Genomic DNA, 27,192 nt, shown 5'->3' on the forward strand with positions numbered 1-27,192 from the left:
TATGAACTTTTTGAAGCGTCAAAGAAGTAGTTGCGTTGCTGTCAACGGAGGGACAGAAATCTCTCAGGTCTCATCAAAAAGATCTTCATTTGTTTTCTGAAGATGAACTAAAGTCTTACGGGTTTGGAACGACATGAGTGTGAGTAATTTATGACAGAATTGTCATTTTTGGTTGAATTATGCCTTTAATTCATAGCCTTTTGTTCACCACAAAACTCCTGAAATCAACTCCCTTTGCTTGTTTTTATATTCACATTTGATTAGGCCCACAGAACATGACATAACAATTTGAATATGTATTAATGATACACTTAAATGCTTTAATTTTGCATAAATGTAACCAGTCAAGGTGCTGCCTTACCGGACCGACTGCTCAGGTACCGTGCGGTGTAGAATATGATGCCCTCAGGTGAAAGTGTTTGAAACTGCAGCTGCAGATGCGTTCTGTGCCTTATATTGATGGGAGGAAATGACATCCAAGATGACCGATTGCCACTGAAGAAAGGATCACTGATAGATACAGCTGGAAAAGAAATACAAATGAAAAGCACAGTCTCTAATATTTGCTCATGAACTCATTTAAACAATTTTGTGACTTCCATTAAGTGAGCATGTTATAATATAAAGTATTTTATAATATAAATATAGTATATATATAAAAAATATATTTATAAGTATTTATTATATTTATATATTATATATATTTATATATAAGTATCTTAAAACAATTCTTTGAATAAAACATATTCAAGGCAACACTTATTTTTCAGTGGCTTTTTACAATCTATTTCCCCTAATATATAAAGCTGTACAACTATACTTTTTCATGTATAACAATCCTTTTATACTGTAATACATATTTTATATTGATATATTTTATTTATATAACCGTTCAAAAGTTTGGGGTCAGAAAGATTTCTTTGAAAGAAATTAATACTTTTATTCAACAAGGACATTGAACAAAAGTGACAGTAAAGACATTTATACTTACAAATATTTCTCTTTAAAATAAATTGTTCTTTTGAACTTTCTATTTTTCAAAGAATCTTGAATTTTTTTTAAATTATATTTCTGTATTGATAATAGGAAGAAATGTTTCTTGAGCACCAAATCAGCATATCTGCTGAAAACTTAGGAATAACTTACATTTTATACATCAAAACAGAAAAGTTTAATTTGTAATATTTTACATTACTGTTTTTATTATTACTGTATTTTTGGTCAAATAATTGCAGCCTGGTTGAGAGAGATTTCTTTCAAAAACATTTTGTATCTATTTCTACTTTATATTAACTAGAGTGTAAGTTTTAAATAGGAAAAATATCAAAACTCTTTGGTCATTTTTTTGAGAGAGATGCTAACGGTCTAATCAGATTCAATGATCTATGCTAAGCTATGCTAAAAGTGCTACCGTCAGACCCGGAGATCGGCTGAATCCTGAATGGATTCGAAAACGGTAAAACTCAACTGTTTAACTCTGGGGAGTTGGAAAATGAGCATATTTCCAAAAAAAGTGGAGTGTTCCTTTAAGCAAAACAAAATGAATGGGCCACCGATGTACACGTTTTATGGGCCGTTAAGACAAAAAGAAAAGTATGAAATGTATCGGCCCAAAAAGCATGTCGGCCTACCGGGAAAGTGCCCGGCCTGCCAGATAGCCAGTCCACCCCTGCCCCTCCTCCTCAAACTCGACGTTCATGCGGGTTGTCAAATTGAGGACATGCAACAGGAGCGAGCGCAATTGACAATGAAAGCATTTTAATATTCTCCCGTTCATAGAGATTTTTAGGTGGATACGGAGGCTATAATTAATATTTGCTAACACTTTATTTTGATGGTCCCCAACAGACATTCTACTGACTATAAGTTAGGCTACTTGGCAACTACAAGTCAACTTATTCTACTAATATAACCCGAACCCTAACACCTAACCATAGCCTAACAGTCTACTAATACTCTAATGAGAGTTAGTTGACATGTAGTTGCAAAGTTACTTATAGTTAGTTAGTATAATGTCTAAAGTGGACCATCGAAATAAACTGGAACCATCTAAAGTCTTAAGCAAGTTAGACAGTAAAAATGTAAAATTGACCCATTTTAAAGCTATTATTTTATTATTGTTGTTATCTTTTTTACACAACGTTTCTCTGCACCCTTCAGCAGAGCCTCTAGTGGTTCCCTGGAGGTCAGATTGAATGTGGTCTAACCTTGCTGGCAGAAGAGTCCAGCAGAGCCTAGGGGGCACTGGCATTTGTATCCATCAGGAAGTGGCACACAGGTGGAGCCACGAGCGCAGGAGGGCGGTGGGATGTGTTCGGCATCACAAAATGACAATTTCTCAGAGCAAAGAGCACCTTTCCATCCAAACACGCACTGACAGCTGGAGGGGAAGGCCAAAGAGAAAAGATTAATAATGTTTGTCAGTCATTGACTCGCACAAGTTGGGCTCAAACAGGTGCTTGTTCTGAAATCTTACTACACAGAGGATCCAGAGTCCACACAGGTGCCCCCGTTCCGGCAGATGACCAGGTTGCATGGATCAACACCACACTGTCCCACATTACGTCCTGACTCCGGCCTGCCCTCTGGCCCTCCTGGAGGCTGAAACTTCCCATCTCTTCTCGTCCGAAACAGCAAATCGAAAATGCAACCTTTAAAATCAAAGGTTGATTTTGGTTGAGAGAGAGAGAGAGAGAGAGAGAGAGAGAGAGAGAGAGAGAGAGAGAGAGAGAGAGAGAGAGAGAGAGAAAAATCATCATGTATGTACCCTCCAAGCTCCTAAAAGGAGAAAAAACACCATAAAGCCTTTGGTGTTAAAAATAGTCTTAATGATTTATGCGATATACTCATAGTTTTCTGAAGCCATATGATACCATGAACAAAATATACAGTACCATTCAAAAGTTTAGGGTCAGTAAGACTTTTTTTTCTCCAAAAATAGTGTCAGTTACAAAATATGTCTTTCAAATAAATGCTTTTCTTCTGAACTTTTGAAAGAACCCTGAAAAAAATTATAATGTGTCATGACATCCACACAAAATAATAAGCACCACAAATGTTTTCAACACTGATAATCAGAAATGTTTCTTGAGCAGCAAATCAGCATATTATAATGATTTCTGAAGGATCATGTGACACTGAGGAGAAGACTGGAGTAATGATGCTAAAAATGCAGCTTTGCCATCACAGGAATAAATTACATTTTAAAATATATTACAATTGTAATACTATTTCACAACAATACTATTTTTATTGTATTTTTTTTTATCAAATAAATGCAGTTGTCTTGGTGAGTATAAGAGACTTCAAAATAAATAAAATAAAAATCTTACTGACCCCAAACTTTTGAATGGTAGTGTACATCTTATACTAAGCAAAGTGTTGCTTTTAGCAGCTCTGGAGGGATGCAATGGACTTCCCAGCATGCCTCAGCATTTCCCTAAAAGACTAGTATAAATGTAATATAAATAAATGTTTTCAAACAACTGCAAAACAAAAACAAAACATGGTGTTGACATCGTTTGCAATTATTTTTGGAAGCACCATCATGGTGAAGGGGAGAGAAAAAGAAAAAGTACAGAAGTCCATGAGTTTAAGCTTTGATGCTGAAATGGAAATAAAAAAATAAAAATCTGTTGCTCTTTTTCAAGTAAATAGCAACAAATAAATGAAATGAAATGAAATATCCAGTGAGTGGCAGATCCAGATGAGCCGTATGAATATAAAGGGACTTCATGCGCACTGCCTTGAGCTCCATGAGATCAGTTCATATATTCATAACTGGGTATTAAATTCAGATGATAATGTAATACTCAGTCAATAACCATTTAAAATCATAATCAAGCAGTTTCAACAATTTCATTTGAGGTTGAAGAGGCCCCAAGATAGCCGTAGCCAAACTGTGTTTTACTTGCCCAGTAGGTGGATTACTGTAAACTGAGGGATGAATTTAAATTATGTTAAGTGGTAATAGAGAACAACATGTATTGAATCCTGAGCATTTCTTAAACAACATTGCCTAAATGACGAAACACGCAGTGGTTAGGACGTATCTTAGCCCATTTGTCATCAGTTCCAAAGTTTTCATGTTGTGCTTTAAAGGTACACCATCTAGCGGTTAAAAATAAAACCTCATGCATTTTGCAGAAGAACATTGCGTTGGTTGCGCTTCGGCTCTGTGTGACTGCGGATGAATATGGTTATCCTACTGCAGTGCTCATAAGACATTGACTACTAGGCTTAAAGGGATACTCCACTTTTTTTGGAAATAGGCTCATTTTACAAATCCCCCAGAGTTAAACAGTTGAGTTTTGCCGTTTTCGAATCCATTCAGCCGAACTCCGGGTCTGACGGTACCACTTTTAGCATAGCTTAGCATAGATCATTGATTCTGATGAGTCCAGTAGCATTTCTTTCAAAATGACCAACGAGTTTCAATATTTTTCCTATTTAAAACTTGACTCTTCTGTAGTTAAACCGTGTACTAAGATCAAACCAACGTGACAACCTGCTTGCACAGGGAGCGTGCCTTGTAGCATGGAGGCATTTGTGAGAGACGATTTAGATGACATTTACTTTGGTGCTGATCCCGAACCGTATTTATTTGGAAACCTAATTTGCCGCCTAAAAACTACACAAACTTAGTCCCGGTCATGTTGGAAGTTACAGAGCTGGGGACTATTTTCAGGTGCTTCGTCATATCATTACGCCTGCTGCACCCATGGTACGGCCGCACAGTTCCTTGATTCTTACGCCGGAATGAGAGTAGTTCCTAGCCATATAGGCTTGGAAAATCGCAACTTTTCATTTTCCGTCGATCTTAGTACACGGTTTAACTACAGAAGAGTCAAGTTTTAAATGGGAAAAATATTGAAACTCGTTGGTCATTTTGAAAGAAATGCTACTGGACTCATCAAAATCAATGATCTATGCTAAGCTATGCTAAAAGTGTTACCGTCAGACCCGGAGTTCGGCTGAATGGATTCGAAAACGGTAAAACTCAACTGTTTAACTCTGGGGGATTTGTAAAATGAGCCTATTTCCAAAAAAAAGTGGAGTATCCCTTTAAGAGATATAAGTAGTTTAGATGGAAAGGATTTCAAGCTGACTACAGAAGTCGCTACTGCAGTTCTATCCATTAATAGACACAATATTCCAGCACAGAGCTACAACGACGCATAACGAAATGACCCTTCACAATAGATAATGCTTTACAATGAACTCTGTTAGAGAGCTATGGCAATTTATCTGTTCAATAAAATACCTTACTGACCTGTTGAGTAACGAAAACGCCATCTTTGCGTCGCTTTTACAACCATACAAATCCCTCAGTTCTCACCATCTCCGAAAAGCAGTTTTGTATCTCCGAAAAGCAGTTTTGTATCTCCGAAAAGCAGTTTTGTATCTCCGAAAAGCACTTTTGTATCTCCGAAAAGCACTTTTGTATGTTGATTCTTGTTTTATGACGAGCTGTCGCGTTCTCTTTTTGCCAGCAGACTCTCCTCTGTTCGGCGTTTGTTTAAAATGGGGATTCCCTGGAGGTTGGAGATTTAGCTGCTCCATGTCAAACTTTATCACTCATTGTGACAGCAAACCTATGCCAAGTAGCCAAAGCAACTTTCCTCTATCTACAATCTACAAAAGATCCATTTCATCCTACCGTCTTCAGTGTGATTCACAGCTGTGAGGAAATGCTGTTTAATAATGTTTGCAGAGATTAAAGATACAAATATAGTACCAGTGAAAAGTTGTGGATAGATATGACTGAATCTGAAACCCTAACAACCTTTTTATCTAAATGCATATCCTTCAAAATCCATCCTTGGATTTTTTTTTTTTTAAACTGAAGTTTTAAATGGTTTTAAAAGTTTTTTGAAGGCCATTTCAAGACATCAAACAAGCCAATAATAATAATAAAACAGGAAAAAGCACATCACCTTGAAAGCTGTTCTGGAAACGAGAGCCCGCAGGCAATAGCTCAGGTGTGTATTCTTCATATCCACCCACATAAAGTTGACTGAAGGTGTTCAGGCCCACCAGCGGCCCAGTGGATGTACCCGTCCTCCTCTTCTGCCCATCGACCTATTCAGAAAACACACCAATGAGACGTCAGCATGACATCAAAAAGAGTTTACAGTCAAAAGTGGCTCAGAACAGGAACTCATTGAATTTCCATTCCACATTTCTTTTTTTCTTCAAGGTATCAAGGTATTTTTACTTGCATTTCAGATCTACAGCAATATGTTTGGTTTATTATTTTATTATGGTACAGTAGTATCTTGAAAGTATCTAAATACCATGAAATCGGAACCATCTTTCAAACATTTGTGGTTAGAAAGAAGTCTTATGCTCACCAAGTCTGGATCTATTTGATAAAAAAATACAGTAAAATTTAAAATATCTATTTTCTATTTCAATATTTTTAAAATGTAAATTATTATTCCTTTGATAGCAAAGCTGAATTTTACTCCAGTCTTCAGTGTCACATGATCCTTCAGAAATCAGTCTAATTTGCCGATACTCAAGAAACATTTCTTATTATTAATGTTGAAAACAGTTGTTCTACTTAATTATTTTTTTTTTTTTATGGAAACCGTGATGTGTTTTAGGATTCTTTAATGAATGGAACAGCTTTTATTACAGAAATCTTTTATAACATTATAAATGTCTTTACTCTCACGTTTGATCAATTTAAAGCATCCTCGCAGAATATAAGTTAATTCATTTCTTTAAATTTTTTTAATTTAAATAAAAATCGTACTCACCCAGAACTTTTGAACGGTAGTGTATATAAAAGTAAAGAGCCCATAAATTAGCATTTAACTATCATTTCAAACTTTGTTATATTCATACAAAATAAAACACCTTCAGCCATCCATTTTTCAGATATCTTCCAAAGTTCACTGTGTGGATTTTGATCCTCGGATTTAGACGCTCGCTGATAATTGTTGCCAAACCCGAGCCAAGATTATACTTATGAACAATCCTGCCGTTCCGCACCCCCAATGCGAAGAAGTCGTCTCCACTGATGCCTTCACAGAAACAATAACACACACAGAATCCAATTAGCACATGCACTGGAAATCTGGCATTTGGACATGGAAACAAACAGGTTTTAGGATTTTGGAACACAAAGAAAAGTGACGAGGGAATGAATCACTCATTTGGATGTGGTCACTCAATTATATTGCAAAAAGTAATAAATTAGAAAAGTATGTCAAATTGAAGCATTTTCATTAGTGGTTCAGGTCATGCTGACCATCTCTAAAATGTAATTTATTTTTCTTTTTGAGCGGATGGATCTAACGCTCCAATTTATCTGGCCAATTATCAGGTGAATATTTGCCTTCTCATCCTCTCTGATTCATTCTTTTTTGATTTTGTTCTCCACTGTGCTGCACGGCTCCCTTGACAATTGCTTCATTATTCACAGTGCTGTCCTCTTCTCTCTTTCCCTCGATGAATCATCCTAAACTATAATCCCGAGAGACACTCGCTGAACTGAGGAAGATTCATACCCCCCTTACTCTTTTATTCAGCTGCCTGTCTTTTGATTAAACATGTTCGCAGCAGTGACGTGTCAGTTAGCAGCCACTGAAACTGACCTTAAAATAAATTGCCGATGGTGGCGGAGAAGGCATGAGGAAACTTCCCCGAGATGCTGTCTCTTCTTAATGGCACTTTCAACAGGACATTGATTTTTATTTTTTATGGATATACATTTCGGTTACACTTTATTCTACTACCTAACTGTTAGTTGGCATGTAGTTGCAAAGTTACTTATAGTTAGAAGAATGTCTAAAGTGGAGAGTCGCAAAAAATTATTGATTCAATTTCTACAGAAGGCATTTGTCACTCTGCAGAAAATTATTTTCTCAATTAGTACTTGTGTCGTTTTCAAGAAACAATATCCTTAAAACAATATAACTATTAACTATGACTTTTGCCTCAATAAACTCATTAAAAATTAAAGTAGTTATGTTTAGGCATTATGTAGGATTAAGGGATATAGAATATGGTCATGCAGAATAAGGTATTAATATGTGCTTTATAAGTATAAACAGCCAATATCCTAGTAATATATATGCTAATAAGCAACTTAAATAGTGAGAATTGGATCCTAAACTGATGCGTTTCCACTATTTTTACTGGTAAACAATACTTTTTTTATAATTCCAATTATTTTTCTATAATAATCATAATTACTAAATTACTATTAAGCAGTATTAATTATTATTACTAATTATGATTAATTATTTGTCATTTAAAGATGTTGAAATATTTTTTACTGCTAAACAAGATTTATTTTTATTTTTATAAACTCCGTGTTTTTAATTCCGTGTTCAAGATTTCTTCTCTACCGTCTGAGATTCTTTAGAGACTTCTTATAACAGAGCTTTCCCTTATGCCGGACAATAAAAATCATCGCCCCGTTTTGTGCACAGATAAATTGTCTCTGCTTTGCATGGGCTCTGGACGTACATTTACAGCACATTTGACAGGAGCTGCTCCATTAATATCTCCTAGTTGAGGGATATTATTTCCAAACCTCACTTCCTCTAACATGACCTCAGCTGCTATGAATCCAGCTCTTATTTTTCATACACCAGTATATACAGCACGCTATTGTAAGCGCTGAGGGATGCACTGAAATCAAAGCGAATAAAGAGAGATGGAGTAACAAATATGAACAATATTCCCATTTTGACCCACCTTGTCCCTTTTGCCCAGAAAAGAGAATGAGGCTGTTTCTCAAAGCGGAGACATTATTGGCAAAGGTGAGCTTCAAGTGGAATTCATAAAAATGACCCATACTGGGAATAGAGGGATAAGCCATATAGGATGAATATCCAAATTCATCAAGACCACTGAACCTGGGCCGAGTGATGTTGACAGCTGTGAAGAAATAAAAAAAGTAATCAATAATATATACATATATATATATACACACAATAATGTATTGCCTATAATACTACTACCAACAATACAATGGGCTATGATAGCCAAAATATGAATGGTTACTTGGCACACAAGTGTTGCAGGTTTAATTCCAGTTATAGTTAGCATAATTATTCTTGAGAAATGTATTAGGACAACTTTAAATAAACAAGAATCTGTAAAATGTCATATAATTTCACTGAGCAGCTGTCTGAGAAAGCGACACAAGATGGCGATATTGCACTATATATCAAGCTTGTCAAATCATAGCCTATATTATTATTTCCTTTGGGGGGAAAATGCTGCTTCTAACAATAATTATTATAATTTTGTGCCATTTTACTCTGCAAATGGACAGTGGTCGTAACATTTATATTTTGCAGAAATATTTTGCCAGAATTTGTGCAACGGATGCTGCTTTGGACAATGTACTTCAGAGGCAGAACATCTTCCGAAATATCAACATTTGATCCGCTGGTCCAGCAGCCATCGTTCAGAAACATTTCAGCTTGGGTACATTAAACATCTACACTTTTTTTTTTGTCCAGTGAAAAAAAACGTGCTACCTTAAGAGTTTTCTCCACCCCTCATTTTGTCTTTATGAACTGTGCAGTCTGCAAAGCTTCTCCAGAGGATTTCTCCGGGAACAGCATTGAAGTTCTTCCCTATGCTCCCCTCTTGAATTATTGATGCCTTTTGAAATTGCACATATATTACCTAGTCGCGGTTTATTTGCACAGGGCCTAATGAAGGACTAGAATGCGTTTTTAGCAGGGACGGTTTGATGAGGCCAGCTGTATTTCTTCACTCACAGGGTCGTGTAATGGCTCAGTGATACGCTGCTTATGCTGAGTTACGTTTTCTTGCTCAAAGTGAAATTCATTAGCAAGCCGGCCATTTATTAATCAGATGTATTGGGCACTTTTTGAGAGTGCCAGTTACCATCCTAAGATCTACAGTCCTGTGTAAGGATGTAATGTAACTCATTTTCAAAGTCAAATGGGATTACTGATTCTAGCCTTTAGAAGTAACCAGAACTGCAATAATTATAGGCACAAAAAACACTTGCTTTCCCTGATTTTTCCCCCACTGCTGATGAATAATACTACACTTCTATTTTTGTAAATTTCTCTTATAATAACTAAAAATGTATCTGTAAATGTCCCATTTGGCCGTATATGAGATATGACCTCAAATGGCTATAACTTATGTTTGACTGCATAGCCCAGGAAAGCTCTCTCTGCTGTATTATTCTGCTGCTGTTGCTAGAGACTAAAGCAACAAGAAAACAACCTCCAACTCACTAGTTTTTACTGGTGACATATCACCCATTTATTTTCATTCGGTCTAGTCAACAAACGTTTGTGTGCGAGGATTTTTCTCTAGTGAAATTCAATAGCTTTCTGTCAGATGTGTTGCTGGACCCGGAGATATTTTGCTTTTCTTGATTACCTTCGCTTACCCCACACACACACACACACACACACACAAATGAAATAGATAAAGACAAAAAAATAAAAACATGCACATGACTCCTAACAAAATCGGTTTGATCCCAAACACATCCCACAAGATGATTCTTTAATCTTCTGGTGAATGAAAAAGCAGGAAGTCACATGATATGCGTGTTGAGGCGGTTTAAGACAGATGTGCCATTATGTTATGGGTCTATTTTAGGTGAGTGTGATGTGAACGGTGCGTCAAAGAACACAGTCTGTCCTCTAGACTCCACTGCAGCATCAAGCCGCTTCCAGCAGCACAAGCTCCCGTGATCAACGCAACGATCAATCTATCTTCCTGGATTTGGAATGCAACTTCTAAAAAAAACAAGCACCTTTGAAAATAAAGTTGATATTGTATAGAAGTTGGTTAAACAATACATTTTTTTTAAAAATAATAATAATAATATAAAATAAAATGTAGGGCTAAATTACTCAATTAAATCATTAAATACATGTTCAAATATTTAAATATGATTAAATACATTATTAAACTCAAATAAAGGCACATATTAATTTGTTTGATGATTTAATTAATTTAATTATGTTTGTTTATTGACATTTTAGCTATTTGTTTGCACTCATTTAGCACAATCTCATGTTATTTCATTTTACTGTGATGGGCTGTCGATTGTTTTCCACAAATTGCTTCTTTTAGGCAGTTCGTTTCAATGAACCAATTCACTCGTTCGTTTCCGTAATCAAACAATGACGTCACGTATATGCAATTCTATTATTAAAGAACCCAATAATTACGTAAGAGGTAGATGTTTTACATGTCGAAAACCAAATAAACGAATGAAATAAACCTTTAATTTCATCCATAATTCAAGTCAACTGCTTAGTTCACGCATGCTCGTATCAGCAGCGCAACGGTTCTTCGTGGGCATGTCCGATTTCCGAACGGTTTCCTCAAATTCACTGTGCTGGTGACTCGAGAACTGTTTTAACCATTAACCGACTCTTGACTCGAGAAAGAACCATCAGTGTATTGCTGTTAAATCACATTTGCTATGCTGCCTGCTATCTTTTTTTTTTTTACATTTGAAATAAGACCATGATCTTCTGAATAATGCATAAATTCTAAACGTAACACTAAATCAATACATAAAACAGACTCAAAACACCCTTCCTATAATTCCATTAGTCCAGGCTCATTTGAAGAAGTCCAGCACATCCAAAGTTGAGTGACTGCCCAGAGGCAGCGAGGCCTTGGCTACTAATCAATACTGATTGATGTTATCTGCTGTTATCGGCCTTTAAATTCAAATGTCAGTCCCGCTCGGTGTGACACTGGGAGATTAGAACACTCTATTTGGCATCAGGCTCTTTGCTGTCTGATGGAGCGACGTCTGGTAGCTCAGCCTCGCGTGCTGTGCCAAGCGGTCTTCAAACCACGCCACCCAATTAGATTACAGCGAAATAGCCGCAGTTCTTTCCCCTCTAAGCACAGTCGAGGAGATGAAGAGCTATCTGTGTAAGCAGATATCCGACTTTAGCTGACTTAACACTGCGAGGTACAGCCGGGGAGAGAAGTACATTAGTTACACGGCGCTGTAGTATGACTTCACAGCTTTGTTATTTGAGACCATAAAACAAACCCAATTGCAGCCAGTACATTCTGTAACTACACTTTGATAAATTAAGTTCCAGAATTGCGTAATTTACACACTTGGTGTGCTCATTATATTAGGATGCGTACTACCTGTAGACGCCTGTGTATATAGTGGAACCGAGTTCCAATCCAATGCAGGCTGGCAGATATCCTCAAAATGTTCATTGTGAAAGCATCAGTTCAGTAACTGTGTGCAGCAAGCGCAGAGCACTTAGCTACTCTAATTGGAATGGTATTTCAACGGCTTGCATCAGTTAAACAAAACCGCTGGGAATACTTTCAATATACCACCTATGGGTCTAACCTCAAAGACGGAGGTGATGGAGGAAAACAAACATCAGAATGGCACAAATATCAAAAGAAACACCCTCTGGCCACGCTGGCTTCAACGTCTCAATTGATACCGGTGTAAATCAGCGTCTACACACCTTCATCGCAGAGGAGACCCTGCCTTCCGTAGGGGCAAAGACACGCCGCTTCGAGCTGCGTCTGGGGAACGCAGGTGGCGCCGCGCGCACACGGGTTTCGCTCGCACGCGGTGAACTGGCACAGCTTACCGGAGTAGAGCGAAGGACACGCACAGAACCAGTTCTCTGCATCACTACACAAGGAACCAAAATGAGGGGGAAAAAACAGAGAGATCATTAGTACACCAATGAAATGTACCCGTACTGCATCATTACCTTCGGTGGAGTTTGCGTAGAAAGCATACATCGGGAAGGGGCATTGGGGGGGTTAAGAATGTCAAAAAAGCAGGGGAGAATACAAATGAGAATACGGAGCGGAATGGATGGAAGTCATACATCACCGGCCTGAACTCGAGACCATCCTTGTCAGCCAGACCAACATCAACTGATCTTGCAGCGCAAGCGCATGTAAAAGTGCACTTTGTTCAAAATATTTTACACAGAAATGAACAGCAATTGATTTGGCATTTCATTAAAATGCTGTTCATTCGTAAATGAAAATAAGTCTGTGGACTAGAATGGGTTTTTAAATTCCTATGGGTTCCTGAATAAATGCAGCCTTGGTTAGCATTAGAGACTTACATCAAAATCATTCAAACATCTTACCGACCCCAAACTTCTGAATGGTAGTGTACGTGAGAACAAAAAAATGGCTTAATCATGTTTGTGGGCATCAACATTTTTGAAAACCCCTTGTTTTTAATTTTCAGCATGGAGAGGATTGCCTATTTTAAGATCACATGACCAATGGTGTCATGCTGCTATTAGTAATAACAACATGTTTAATTTATCTTTTTTTTTCTATTTACTCTATATAGATAGCCTATGTTTAACAAACTTGTTGATTTTTGTCATGTTTATTGATTATCATCAGACTGCCAATAATAATTTCAATTACTTTATATAGCACTTTCAGACAGAGCGCAAGGCAAAAACATCTAGACAAAGTGTGAAAAAGAAAGGACACCCTTTAGAATTTTTTGGTTTTACTTATCAGAACAATAAAAATCATCCGGTCATAGCAGGTCTTAAAATGAGGCAAATACAACCTCAGATGAACAACAACATATGTCATAATTTAACAAAAATAAATGTGTGACAAACTAAGTACACTCTGATTCAGGTGCTCTTAGAGCCACTTTTAGCAGCAATAAGTTGAAGGAATCGTTTTCTTTATGACTTTATCAGTCTTTTATATCGTTCTGGAGGAATTTTGGCCCGCTCTTCTTCACAACGTTGCTTCAGTTCATTGAGGTTTGTGGGCATCGGTTTATGCACAGCTCTCTGAAGGTCCCGCCGCAACATTTCAGTCGGTTGAGGTCTAGACTTTGACTGGGTCAGTGCAACACCTTCATTATTTTCTTTTTCAGCCATTATGTTGCAGATTTGGGTGGTCGACTCAAAGACTACAATGTGTCCAGGCCCTGTGGGTTCAAAACAAACCTCAATCATCGCCCCTACACCACCGTGCCTGACAGTTGAGGAGTTGGTCTCGTCTGTCCAAAGAACATTGGTTCCAGAAGTCTTGAGGTTTGTTAAGATGCAACTTTGCAAACCCAAGCCGTGCTGCCATGTTCTTTTTAGAGAGAAGAAGCTTTCTCCTGAAAACCCATCCAAACATGCCATACTTGTGTCTGCTCCTTTCTCTCTTAATTCCTATGGAAGCAGTAAGTGTGTATTTAGTTTGTCACCCATGGCCTTTCCATTTTGGCCAAGTTTTTGTTTAATAATAACGACACAACGAAATATGTTATGTGTTGTTGTTTATCTGAGGTTGTATTTACCTAATTTTAAGACCTGCCAAGGACCAGATGATTTTTTTTATTATGTCCTGAATTTGATCCATAAAACCATAGAGTTCAATAGGATGTCCTTTCTTTTTCACATGAGTGTACATCAGTGGTGTAGTCTATGTGATACGCAGGTATACGCCGTATACCCACTAGGAAATGCCAAGTATTTCCGTATACCCACTAAAAAAAGCGTGAGGATAAGTAACAACTTCGTTTTGTGACAGAACTTTCACACTTTCATTCATAAATTCACCGCGTCTGTGTTTGCAATGGACACAGATCAAATCGCGTGATTATAAAAAAACTCAAAGAGACTGCAGTTGTTCAACGCGTCTCTGGGAAGGAGCGCTCAATGTGTGCTCTACTACACACACACACTGAAGCAAGCGCGTGCTTGTGTCAGCGCTTCACTGTAGCTATGTATGAGGACATGATGTATAGGCTACACATGTGAACTTCATCACAGAGCTGCTATGAGAGTCACTTCATGAGAATTTCACCATTTCATTTGATAAAACTATCGTCATTCATTCGTATCATATACACACACAGAAACTGTAATGTCTTTACGACAACCTGTCAAAATAAAAGTTCGGTATAAACTCAAAGAAATTATGAAAGAAATTGCACAGTAAAATGTACTGTAAAATAATAATAATGATGAAATCTATTAAAACTTATTTTAAAAATGAATATCACACAAGTTTTCATACATGTTTTAATTTAAACAGTAAACTTGCCAAAACAATAACACAATTTTCTTTCAAAAGCACCATTTCTAAAAGTACATTTGTATTTGTGCCTATAATGTTTTATTTGTATTTTTTTTTATTGTCAGCTGATAAAACCTGTGCTTCAGGGACCATATTCATATAACATCTAAGGCTAAATGTAGAAAATCAGTCCAGTCTCCTCAGCTGTAAATGTCATTGGCTGTTAAAGTCTTGTGTTGCTTATAATAAATTGACATGTTGATAACACTTAGTCTCATAATGCGCTCAATTACATGTCGTTGCATACTGTATGCATTAGTGAGTGTGGTGGTGCTTATGGGGTGATGAGACGGGTTAGTATGAGACGGGTTAGGCCGGGGGGGGGGGGGGGGGGGGGGGGGGGGTGGTGGGGGGGGTCACAGTATACTCACTACAAAAAACTAGACTACACCACTGGTGTACATCTAAACCAAAATACAGGATATATTAATAAAAACGCATTATACAGACATAACATTACACTTGTTGGGATGTCCATTTTATAAATATCATGCAGTGAAAAGACTAAAATCAAAACAAAACAAAATCAAAAAGGTTTCCAAGACCATGGGGATGAAGAAGAGTCATAGCACATAAACAAAAACTTAGAGTGAATCACATATTCATTTAAATAAGCGAATAACTGGGCCTGAAGGCCATCTAAAAAAGCAGACTCACATTCTGCTGATGTTGATCTATCCTCACTGTAAGCGAATGATTAGAAATGCCCCAGCGAAAGGATGACTGCCGAGGTGCAATTCCGCAAACGGAACTTTTATAATTCCAGGCTTTATCCTCAAGCGAGAGGTAAAGGGTGGGCCAGCATGATAAGCAATATTCAGACAAGAACTTCATAAGCTGCCGGAAGATGTAGACCGTTTTCAAAGGTATAATATCAGATACAGGAAGCATTGGAGGAGTTTCAAATCTATAAATTAATAATGTGTTTTGAGCTGCAGCACAGCTGAAATGAAATATTTACATTCTGTCACTGGGATTTAGAACCAGTGACTGATACATAGACACACAACAATATTCTAAAAACACGGGCATGAAAAGATTTGAAGGAATATCTACGCAGGGAGAAATCGAATTTCAAATAAAAAGGCACGCTTATAACGTTACAAAAATAATTGCATTTATGCAGATAACACTGGATAGGACCACATGATGCAACCTTCCCACTCTGTAAGAGACTAATCAAGTGACCTGGTTTGTACAAAAGCGCTCTTTGCACCGTTCCCAGGGAAAGACAGAGAACGGTTTGTCACTGCCTTTCAGGACAGCAGGGGGTAATGCCGCGGCAGACTGCGAGATTATTGCCCCGCATTATGTAGAACATGCAAACACATCTGTTTCTGTGACTGATTGCCCTTCACCAGCCATGCGAGCTCAGACTGACGCAGGGAACAGTCAGGAGGAACACTCAGGTGTCGGCTGCATATGGCGAGGCCCGTACGTAGCCAACTGTGTATGATCACAGGAGATGTGTTTACCACTCTTCAAAGAGACTCTTGACATTGCAGTGACATGTTCTGTATTTTGATCATGACACTTTATCTTTAAAAAGAGAGAGAGAGAAAAAAAAGGCTTTTAGTCTATTAACTTTTGAGACCATCAACTGTAAATAAATAAATCTTCAGCACATATACACATTATAAAATGTATACTTTTTGGCTTTAAGTCCATGTGTGCTTTGAGACCATCAACTGTATATGCTAGTGCACTCTATAAACATTCACATGATTCACTTAATTCAATTAACAGCCTTTCATGTCTTGAAAAACGAACATATACAGTCCCTTGCGAAAGTATTAAAACCCCTTCATTTATTTTCATATCTTGCCATGTTGCTGCCTTATGTTAAATTACTTTAAACTACTTTTTTACATCAATCTACACTCCATACACCACAATGACAAAGCAAAAAAACATGTGACAACTTTGCAAATTTATTAATATGAAAAAAATGAAATAAGTACATCACATAAGGATTGAAACCCTTAAAGAAGTACTTGGTTAAAGCAGCCTTAAGCCTTTTTAGGTATGACGTGAAATGCACATCTGCATTTGCCGATTTTCTGCCAATCTTCACCTCAGATCGTCTCAAGTTGGTTGAGGACTGTCGGTGGAAAGCCATTTTCAGGTTTCTCCAGAGATGTTCGATTGGGTTCAAGGACATTATAAGAGTTGTCCATTAGTCACTCTGTGTGCTTAGGGTCATTGTCTTGTTGGAAGGTGATACACTACACGACTTTTGCCACAATTTGCAGTCAACAATAGTTGTGGAAAGTCTTGTGCCAGCCTGCAGATTTTGAGTTGAGTCGGAGTTGACAGAAAATCGTGTAGTGTATGATGGGCACACAGATTTTTTAGCTTCAGACTATAATACCATCCAGTCGGAGGATCATGGAGCTCAACCAGTGTGACCATCAGCTTTGTTGGTCACCACTCTAACCAAGGCCCTTCTCCACAGAATTATTTTGTAGTCTTCCCCAGATCTGTCTCGACACAATCCTGTCTCTGAGCTCAACAGGCAGTTCTCTTTTGACCCCATGGCTTGGTTTTTGCTCCAATATACATTTTTAGCTGTTAGACCTTTTTTGAGAGGTGTATGCCTTTTCAAATCATACTCATTCAACTGAATTTGCCACAGATTAACTCCACTCGAAGTGGAGTAACATCTACAAGAGAAATTGGAATGCTCCTGAGCTAAATTTTAAGTGTACCAGAAAAGGGTATGAATACTTATGCAATGTATTAATTTCAGTTTTTTTATTTTTAATAAATTTGCAGTCATCACAAATCTGTTTTTTCTTTTGTCATTGTGGTGTATGGAGTGGATAGTAATGCAAATATAAGTAATTTAAAGTAGTTTAACATAAGGCAACAACATATGTGAAAAAATTAAGGGTTTTGAAGACTACAAGTCACAGTATATATATATATATATATATATATTAAATCGTTCAAATGCCCGAGGTGATCTCACCAAGGCCTTAATTTAAACAGTAAAACAGTAATAATGTGAAATATTTTTTAAAAAGTAATTTATTCCGTAATGGCAAAGCTATTGATAGAACTTTACTGATTTGGTGCTCAAGAAACATTATCGTATTATTGAATCTTATTATTAATGTTGAAATCAGTTGTGCTTAAGTTTTTGTGGAAATAATATTTTTTTAAGGGTTCTTGGATAAATACAAAGTACAAAAATATGTTGTAACATTATACATGTCTTTACTGTCACTATTGATCAATGTGTCCCTGCTGAATAAAAATATTACATTTTAGAAAAAAACCTTTGAACAGTGGTGCGCGCACACGCACAGTATCTATGAAAAAACAGTATGCAGAATATCCAGATACACTAAATTTGCCAAAGTGTTTAAGAAAGAAAAAAAAAGGCAAAATGTTAATTAGACACCACTCACTGCATTGCAACATGAGTCATTTAACAAAAATGTAACCCTGGTATCATACTTGGTACATCTCTTAGAAAGACACTGTTGCTAATACGGTTCACAGAGGTCATCCTGCATTCAGTTATATAAAGATGCTTATTTGACCAATGGGCATTATGTAAGGCAGTCAAGAGACTAAAAACCAAGAACATTTGTCTGTGTTTGGTTAGAATGGAAGTGAACCAGAGGTCAATGCTACAAAGCAAAAGAAAGACAAAAACCACTAAAAATGTAATGTTCTGAAAACGCGGCTAAACACATCTCACTAAACCGAGTCCTGACGCACACGTCTCCCAGCAGATATAATAAGCTACCATCACCACTGACCATTTCGGCTGCAACTAAAGTGAGCTTCTGGAAGCAAACATGTATGAATAATTTAACAAGGTAAGTGTTCTCCATGTCTTTTTAAATAAGGGCGCATCCAGAGAAGCAGACAAAAAGAGTCTCCGACTTCCAGTTTGCATTCAGTGTAACCAGTCATCTGATAGTATTAATAAACCCAGATATTTTTAACAGTACTGACCAAAGACAGCATTTTAAATTCAAAGATCTGTAAACGCGACATGAGGCCACGGCTCACCGGAGACCCAAAATGGAGAGGCTGGTCCTCCAAACGTGCTGGATTGCCTGTTTAGTGGGCCAAGCACTCGATTATACACTTGGGCGGGCGTGACACACTCAGTAAAAGAGTTTAGTGCTCAGCTCGACAGCGAGGTGAATGATGTCGCTTTACGGGAATGAAATGAACGGCTGATGTACAGCTGTTCGCTCCTGCCCTCCACATGCTCTAGCCGTTACCCGGTGGAGGTGGGGAGAATCTGTCTCAAAGTCAAAGGATTACAACCGTTAAAGCCATGAATCACTGTCAGAACCCAACACTAGTAAGGAGACTTAAAACAGGAAGCCAGGTACTTTGAATGCCCACATCAGGCCCATATCCACAGTCATACGTTTTCTGAAAGTTTAAATGGATGAGAGAGAAAATGGATGAGGACATCTGAGGTGAAATACAGTTTTGGGATATGACAACAGAGAGAGAAATGACTCTGAGCGGAAGCAAATGCAAGGAAAGCAGGGATATGTTTAAGAACCATCTGTTGAGAGAAACTAGCCTGCTAACGTCAGCTGCTGGCTTGGGGAAAAAGCCCATTCTTTGTGTCAAACACGCTCGCCTTCACTCGCCTCAGCTAACTGGGATTACCATTAGGACATCTTCCAGGACTATTATCTGCCTCACACGAGTGCAGCTAGTTTTACCCTTTTAAAATAAACGTGGACTGTTATTCCGTTCTCGACGCAGAGGCTAAGTACTATGCATGTGACTTTGCAAATGAAAATAAAAGCAGCTGCCTTTCAGACTAAAAATGAATGATTATGTACAAGATATCTAACCAGCATATCAAAAGAAGCCTGTGTGATCAAAGAGAATACTCCGCTGATTTGTTTACAGGAAACCTGGAGGAGAAGATAAAAGAAAGGACAGTCATCACCACAGAAAAAGACCATTCACACACAAACCAAATGTCGAGTCTGGACTGCTCAATGGCTCATCACATAAAGGTCAGTGATGGGGATAATGCCCCACGATATATATATATATATTTATATTCACAGAGCATTTTAGTGAAACAGACTTTTCTGAGATGAGTTTAGAACGAGAAATACGAACGCCACTATATACAAGCCTGCATGTTTAAACTGGAACACCCATATAAAACAGCAACATCAAGAGCTGAATCTACTTCATCATGTTCTGATAATGGCATAAAATTGTCTTAAATTATTATCTTAAAAAAAAATTAAAAGAGAAGTATTTAGTGTTAAACAACACGTTTTTTAAACGAGGAGTACTTTTATTAGCATCTCAGCGAGTCGGTTATGCGATGATGCGCTATGTAACTATTGCGGGGCAAATAAATTGTAATATTAATTTATTAATAAAAGTAGCCTAATAAGGATGATAATACTCATCATTTAGATCATCTCTTGGGGCTTGAGATCATCATTGGGGGGCCTGTGATGGGCACAGACTCAATTTTTATCTTCAGACTTTGACTTCCATCCAGTTGGAGATTATCAAAAATGGTTGATATTATGCGACGATTTTAGAACACATTTTCATTCGTCATGCATCTGCTAGCGTCGAAGCACACGCAAGTCTGAAAGTGTGTGATCCTCAGTCATTTATTGTAGAATGCCAAGTTTTTCCTCTCTAACCATTTACAAAGTCGTATGATGCCTAGAGGTTTGAAATCTGTTCCAATTTTAAAAGTTGTGGAGTCTATTCCAGCCTTTATTCGTTATTCCAAACTAAAGTCCTCTATTTATTGTAATATTCTTTTCTGCTTATACAGTATAAGGAATGAATCAGGTTTGTTCACAACAAGGGTAAATGGCACCTTATCTCAGTGTTTAGAAGCGTTTAGGTTTAAATTCAGAGCCAGTTCTCTGTAGTCCTTTAGGAAAACCGCTCCACGGCTGTCAGACAGAGTCCCTGAACGTGCGCTGAGTGCCTGTGCTCGAGCTGCTGTGGTCAAGCACACGTTCAGCTGAGCAAAAGGGATTTTCAACACTGACATTTACATGGATTTGTAATAAATATCTCATTAGATGAAACTAGAAAAAAATAAAACTCTTTAGGTGGTCTTGTTGACAAATTCATCTTTTGACATGTTTGTACACTTCATCTACAGAAGAGAAGCACATTGTCATTGTGATCAGGTACAGACATTTGCAAAATTACTATATTGTACCAAAATCAATTTTAGTACCGCAATACTTTTTAGCACCAGTACAACTATGATAGGCTACTAAAAATGCAATTCAAATGCTACGTTACTATACAGAAATCGCTTTTGAATGCATGCTTGCCATTCACTTTCGCGTTTGAGTTTGTGATCATGTGTACCGTATTTTCCAGACTATAAGTTTTTTCATAGGTTTGCTAGTCCTGCGACTTATAGTCAGGTGCGACTAATATATCAAAATGAATTCAATACTGACTGAGATGAACCAAGAGAAAACATTACCGTCTACAGCCGCGAGAGGGCGCTCTAGTTGGCGGAGTTGTTCAGAAGCAACACCGAGGAAGAACTCAATGGATTCAGTGTTGTGGAATGAGATCGGGAGCTTGGTGAACTAGCTTACCGGTAACTTGTTGGACTCGCTGGCTTATGTTAATTTAGCCTATTCAACCTCCTAGGTTTTTGTTCTTTATGCTATTGTGTAGGGTTTCCCGCAGAAAATGTGTTAGTTAAGGTGTAAACAGATGTTCGTGGCTATCTGTATGAGCCGCAATATAGCGAAGAGCAGGTGAGGCTGATGGAGGAACAGGAGGCGCCGGCGGCTTCTGCAGAGTGCAGCCGAGGCAGAAGACCTGCCTATCGCGGACGAGAAGCCCGGACTGGTGGTGCCTGTGCGCATACGGACATAGAGATAGAGTCCGTCTGCTGCAAAGAATTTCAATGATGCCAATTTCTCCTGGACGAAATCTCTGAATCAGACAAGGACACAGACGTTTGTGTTGTGAATCATCATAGTTCCGCACCGCATATGTTCTGACTGAACATCCCGGTACCATGCAATAATTCACCATTTCGAAAGAAATACAAACGAGGAGTAATTCACTAATGAGTTCGCCAATGAACTTTAATGTTTGTGTGAAATTAATTTCAAGCTCTGGTGGTTAGCTAGCTTTATAGACGGAAGAGTTATTTCTCTGATTAGTGGGAGTGGCTTGCGGAGCTTTGCAATGTGGTGCATTGTGGGAATTGTTGTCTTTCATACAAATGCTCCCTAAAGTTACTTTGTCTTTCGAAAATTATTCGAAAATTATTTTACATTTCGACTACATATATGACCCACTTTTAATAAAGATTAATGTTCCCACGGGTGAAATGCTCCTTTAAGGAAACTAACAGAATCGAGACAAGCTTAAAGATTCCCACCCTAATCAAAACATGCTTTTAACATAGAAAAGTAAATATGAAACTCAAATAAAGTGCATTTGTAAACTATTGGTTGTAGGCAACACAAAAACGCTGCCTGTGGTGGAACAAAAAGCACATTCACACATCACTCCCGTCCCTGCAATCAAGCCTCTGATTACCGCTATTTAAAACTCAAGTGAGCATCTTCACAGCATCCGCATATCATTGACAATATTTACAAACTCTGCGCCCTGGCAAAAGCACAAAATTTAGTAGAAAATTGCATGTATGCCAAATATTGAAAGCTTAAGAGATGCTTGTGAAAGAATGCTGATTGATGAGTATGACATCTGCGCGTACAGTGAGGAACTCCTCCGGTCACGTTGTCTACCTCTCACCAGTCCTTTATTGAGAAACATCCAATTACAGTCATTTTCATCTGAATATTGTTTTAACAGACACTTTGAAAACACTATTCGCAGAATGCAGCCATTGAAAGTTGAGATGGTTCTACCTCCAATAGAGTTTCAAAAAAAGGAAAAAGTGAAATCATACCCGAGACAGGTTCCTCCATTGCGGCAGGGTTGATGCTGGCAGACTGTGGCGTCACAGTTGTGAATATTTTGGCCTCTGATAGCTTCCCCCACCACATGCAGCTCTTTGGAGCCCATCTGCAGTTCACGTATGCAGCCGATGAATCCAGAGACATTCCCACTGTTGTGGTGCAGCTCTGAGAGGGATGGAACGCCACCAAGAAACGTGGGGCCGAACACCACCTGAGTGTTGGGAGGAAGAAATGAGACATATGTTAAAAATAATGATGATTTTTTCTAGCTAAAGATAATCATGTTAGATTAGCCTGTGCTTTAAAGTGCTCTGAAAATAAATTCAAAGTTAGAAAATTAAACAAAGATTACTGAAGTATGTTGTAAAATGCATTCAATTCAATGGGTTATCGTTTATTTGTAATTAATTAGTAATTTTTTTCAGTGTACACTATTGTTCAAAAGTTCTCAAAACGCTTTATGAAAGAAGTCTCTTATGCTCACCCAGTCTGAATTTAATTGATCAAAAATAAAAGTAAAACTGTGATATTATCAAATATTTACAATTTTAAATAAATGTTTTTATTTTAACATTATAAAATGTAGAAGAAAAAACCTAAGACAGACATTTTAATTTCCTATGGTTTTTTTCTTCTTCTTCATTTTCTCTATCCTTAGGCCTATATTGCTTTCAAACAGTCCATGTATTTAAACTACACAAGGACTATATAACCTTCAGACATAAAACTAACCTTAAACTTTTAAACTAGGCTTTAAAAAACAACATTCAAAGTTTGTCGTCATCTTCTTGCCACTTTTGCAGACATTCCCACAAACAACAGTTCTTAATAAAAGCCTGGAGTCTTCTTTATGTTTATGAAGCTCTATAAATGGATTTGTGAAGCCATTATATTCTGATTAAGACTCATAGTCTGTTGAAAGTGTCTGATTATTACAGCACAGCTCTCTCTGAGGTACTCATCAATTAGGATGCAAACATGAACCAATTATTTAACGTGATTGAATGATCAAACTTCATTTTTTCAAGAAATATTATTACACTAGCTCTCAAAAAGAATGAGGTGCCTTCGTTACAAAAATAATGGCATAATAACCTACATGACTGCTAACTAACTAACTAACTAACTAACTAACTAACTAACTAACTATCGTCCAACTATCATCCATCCAACTAACATCCATCCAACTAACATCCATCCGTCCGTCCATCCATCCGTCCGACTATCCGTCCATCCATCCGTCCGTCCCTCCATCCATCCGTCCATCCAACTAACATCCATCCGTCCGTCCATCCATCCGTCCGACTATCCGTCCATCCATCCGTCTGTCCCTCCATCCATCCATCCATCCATCCATCCGTCGTCCGACTATCCGTCCATCCATCCGTTCGTCCCTCCATCCATCCATCCATCTGTCCCTCCATCCATCCATCCGTCGTCCGACTATCCGTCCATCCATCCGTTCGTCCCTCCATCCATCCATCCATCTGTCCCTCCATCCATCCATCCATCCATCCATCCGTCCATCCATCCATCCATCCGTCGTCCGACTATCTGTCCATCCATCCGTTCGTCCCTCCATCCATCCATCCATCTGTCCCTCCATCCATCCATCCGTCGTCCGACTATCCGTCCATCCATCCGTTCGTCCCTCCATCCATCCATCCATCTGTCCCTCCATCCATCCATCCATCCATCCATCCGTCCATCCATCCATCCGTCGTCCGACTATCCGTCCATCCATCCGTTCGTCCCTCCATCCATCCATCCATCTGTCCCTCCATCCATCTGTCCCTCCATCCATCCATCCATCCATCCGTCCATCCATCCATCCGTCGTCCGACTATCCGTCCATCCATCCGTTCGTCCCTCCATCCATCCATCCATCCATCCATTTATAATTTAACTACAATAAAAAAAGTGGTAAAATTACAGTAGAATGGTTCAAGTAAATCAGATAATTCATAGATAAAATATAGACTGACACAGTCATTCAAATGATTGAATGTGTAGTAGCAGGTTTACCTCTGACACAGGCTCATCCACGTATTGCTGCTGCCGATTAGCAGTTCCATTATCAACAGCTATTTCAATGATACAGAGCCGGCCATTGTCACGAGATGGCAATGCATATCTAAAAGAGAGAGACAGAGAGGAGAGAATACAGATCAAGAGTGAGAGAGTAAGACAGAAAAAGGGCATGGGAGGAAGGAAGGAAAATCTCATTAGATCATGCAGCATTCACAATAAATCCATTTAAGCATAAAAACTACACAAATTGGTGAGGGGAGTTCTGGGCTGCTACTATAGGCCACTCTCGGAAATCTCAAACTCCTTCACACACAGGAAAAATATTCATCTTCCAGGCGTGTGTTCTGTATCCATCCTTTCCCATTTTACTAGTAAAGCAATATATCTTCTCAATCATCTCAAAATATCACAAGACAGCTCCTCCCTGCTCACGGGCTGAAAAATAATCCATTTCAGGAACCTAACGCAACAGTAAAAGGTGCCGAGTGTCTCAGCAATCTCCCGTACAGAGCTTTCAACTGTGGCTTGACGTGATCCAACAGTTATTCTGTAAAAACCACCACCCTCACTGAAAAATACATGTAATTGGCAAAAGGCATGGATTTTCTCGTTGTCCAATCAGTTCTTTCAGGCACATGAAAAACTTGAGGCTTGCTTATTCAAGCATCAGCTTTTGATTTCAGTCCATGTTGGGTTCAGGGCAAGAGGGGGTGAAAAGTCCCCTCTCCTTTAATGACCAGATGCGAGCAATCAGGGCGATTGCCCTCATGCTAATTTGAAACAGCCTTGCAGGACACCTCCCTGAAGGCAATCAAAGCCCTACAACTTCAGGTAGCACTAATTACAACACTGGGGAAGTTATGAGAGTCGCTATGCATACAGATTGACAAATTAATGCCCAATTGGGACTACGAGAAGGAAATTCAATGTGACTGACAGCCCGTCGCCGAACCAGTATTTCTGATGAATCCTGAACATAAGGACACGAGCTGATTTGATTGTTTGCCAAGGCTCCTGCAATGACTTTAATATTCTGGTATTAGTCCAAGTAGCGAGATGTTATGAAGTACTAATTATTTTAATCATGGCTCGATAATCACTTTAGGTGCATTGGACAGCTGTTAGCATTTATAGAGACTTCTCATCAGGTTCAATGTGTCCTATATGATATGATGATTTCAGCATTGGTAGCAAATGCAGGCGCATGCAGTAACATTTGATTATTTTAAAGAGTCTATATTATGCCCCTTTACAAAGTCTTGATTTTGTTTTTGGGGTTTACTAGAATAGGTTTTCATTCTTAAATGTAAAAAAAAACCTAAAACTAAAAAACAACAACATATTCACATATTTTACATTGTTGCAGCACCTCTCTTCCCAGTCTGTTAGTAACGTTCTGGGCTGCGTTTCCCAAATTGGTGGCAATGGTTATATGATCAACTTAGGCTTATGATGCTTTTGGGAAACGCAGCACTGTTCAGTTCCTGTCTCTGTGAAGCCCCTCCTTCCGCAAAGCTCAGTGTGCTCTGATTGGTCCAGTGGATCAGTGTGATATGATTGGTTTAGCGGCTTTGGGTGCGTTTGTTAAAAAAAAGAACACTTTTTCTTTTTCACGGCACACGCCGACACACGGCGTGTGCCGTGGATGGGAATTCTTTAAATGAGGAATGTTGTGACGTGTACCCCAAGAGAACTATCGAGGGAGTTCAGAAACGATGCTTACTGATATAGAGAATAACTCCCTATGGAGTGACTTTGTGCTTTGTAACTTTGCAGACCTTTTTCACGCTCAAACAGCAACATTATAAACTAAAGACAGTTGAAAATAAATCTTTAAATTAATCTCAATTTGGTTAAAGGGGCAGTTTTCACACAACAATGACATTACTTAAAGGGGTCATGACATGAGAAACCAAATTTGCCTTGATCTTTTGGTATATAAGAGGTCTTTATACCATTAAAACGTCCTGCAAGTTTCATAGCTTAAGACGTCCTCCCCATTATAAACGAATCATTTATTTAATCAAGCTCTAAATACAGCTCGTTCTGGATCCATGGTAAGAAGTGACGTCACGGTACGAAGTGACGTACCAGCGTTTGCATATGACCGCCTCCGGCAAAAGACAACTACGCTTTA

The 27,192-nt window shown here is 38.3% G+C and overlaps 1 protein-coding gene across 1 annotated transcript in view; it reads right to left on the reverse strand.

The window, feature by feature from the left end:
- The window catches only part of eys (eyes shut homolog), a 271,877-nt gene that overhangs the window by 2,318 nt on the left and 242,367 nt on the right, over positions 1–27,192 (reverse strand). Inside the window, exons 38-46 of the mRNA XM_079634848.1 lie at positions 25,050–25,158; positions 23,015–23,235; positions 12,480–12,652; positions 8,713–8,895; positions 6,865–7,031; positions 5,937–6,081; positions 2,477–2,651; positions 2,208–2,380; positions 362–523 (exon numbers count right to left, since the gene is read on the reverse strand). Coding sequence (XP_079490974.1) covers positions 362–523; positions 2,208–2,380; positions 2,477–2,651; positions 5,937–6,081; positions 6,865–7,031; positions 8,713–8,895; positions 12,480–12,652; positions 23,015–23,235; positions 25,050–25,158 — 1,508 coding nt within the window. The remainder of the gene's footprint in view (positions 1–361; positions 524–2,207; positions 2,381–2,476; positions 2,652–5,936; positions 6,082–6,864; positions 7,032–8,712; positions 8,896–12,479; positions 12,653–23,014; positions 23,236–25,049; positions 25,159–27,192) is intronic.

This window comes from Phoxinus phoxinus, assembly GCF_949152265.1.
Source record: "Phoxinus phoxinus genome assembly, chromosome: 14".
NCBI lineage: Eukaryota > Metazoa > Chordata > Actinopteri > Cypriniformes > Leuciscidae > Phoxinus > Phoxinus phoxinus.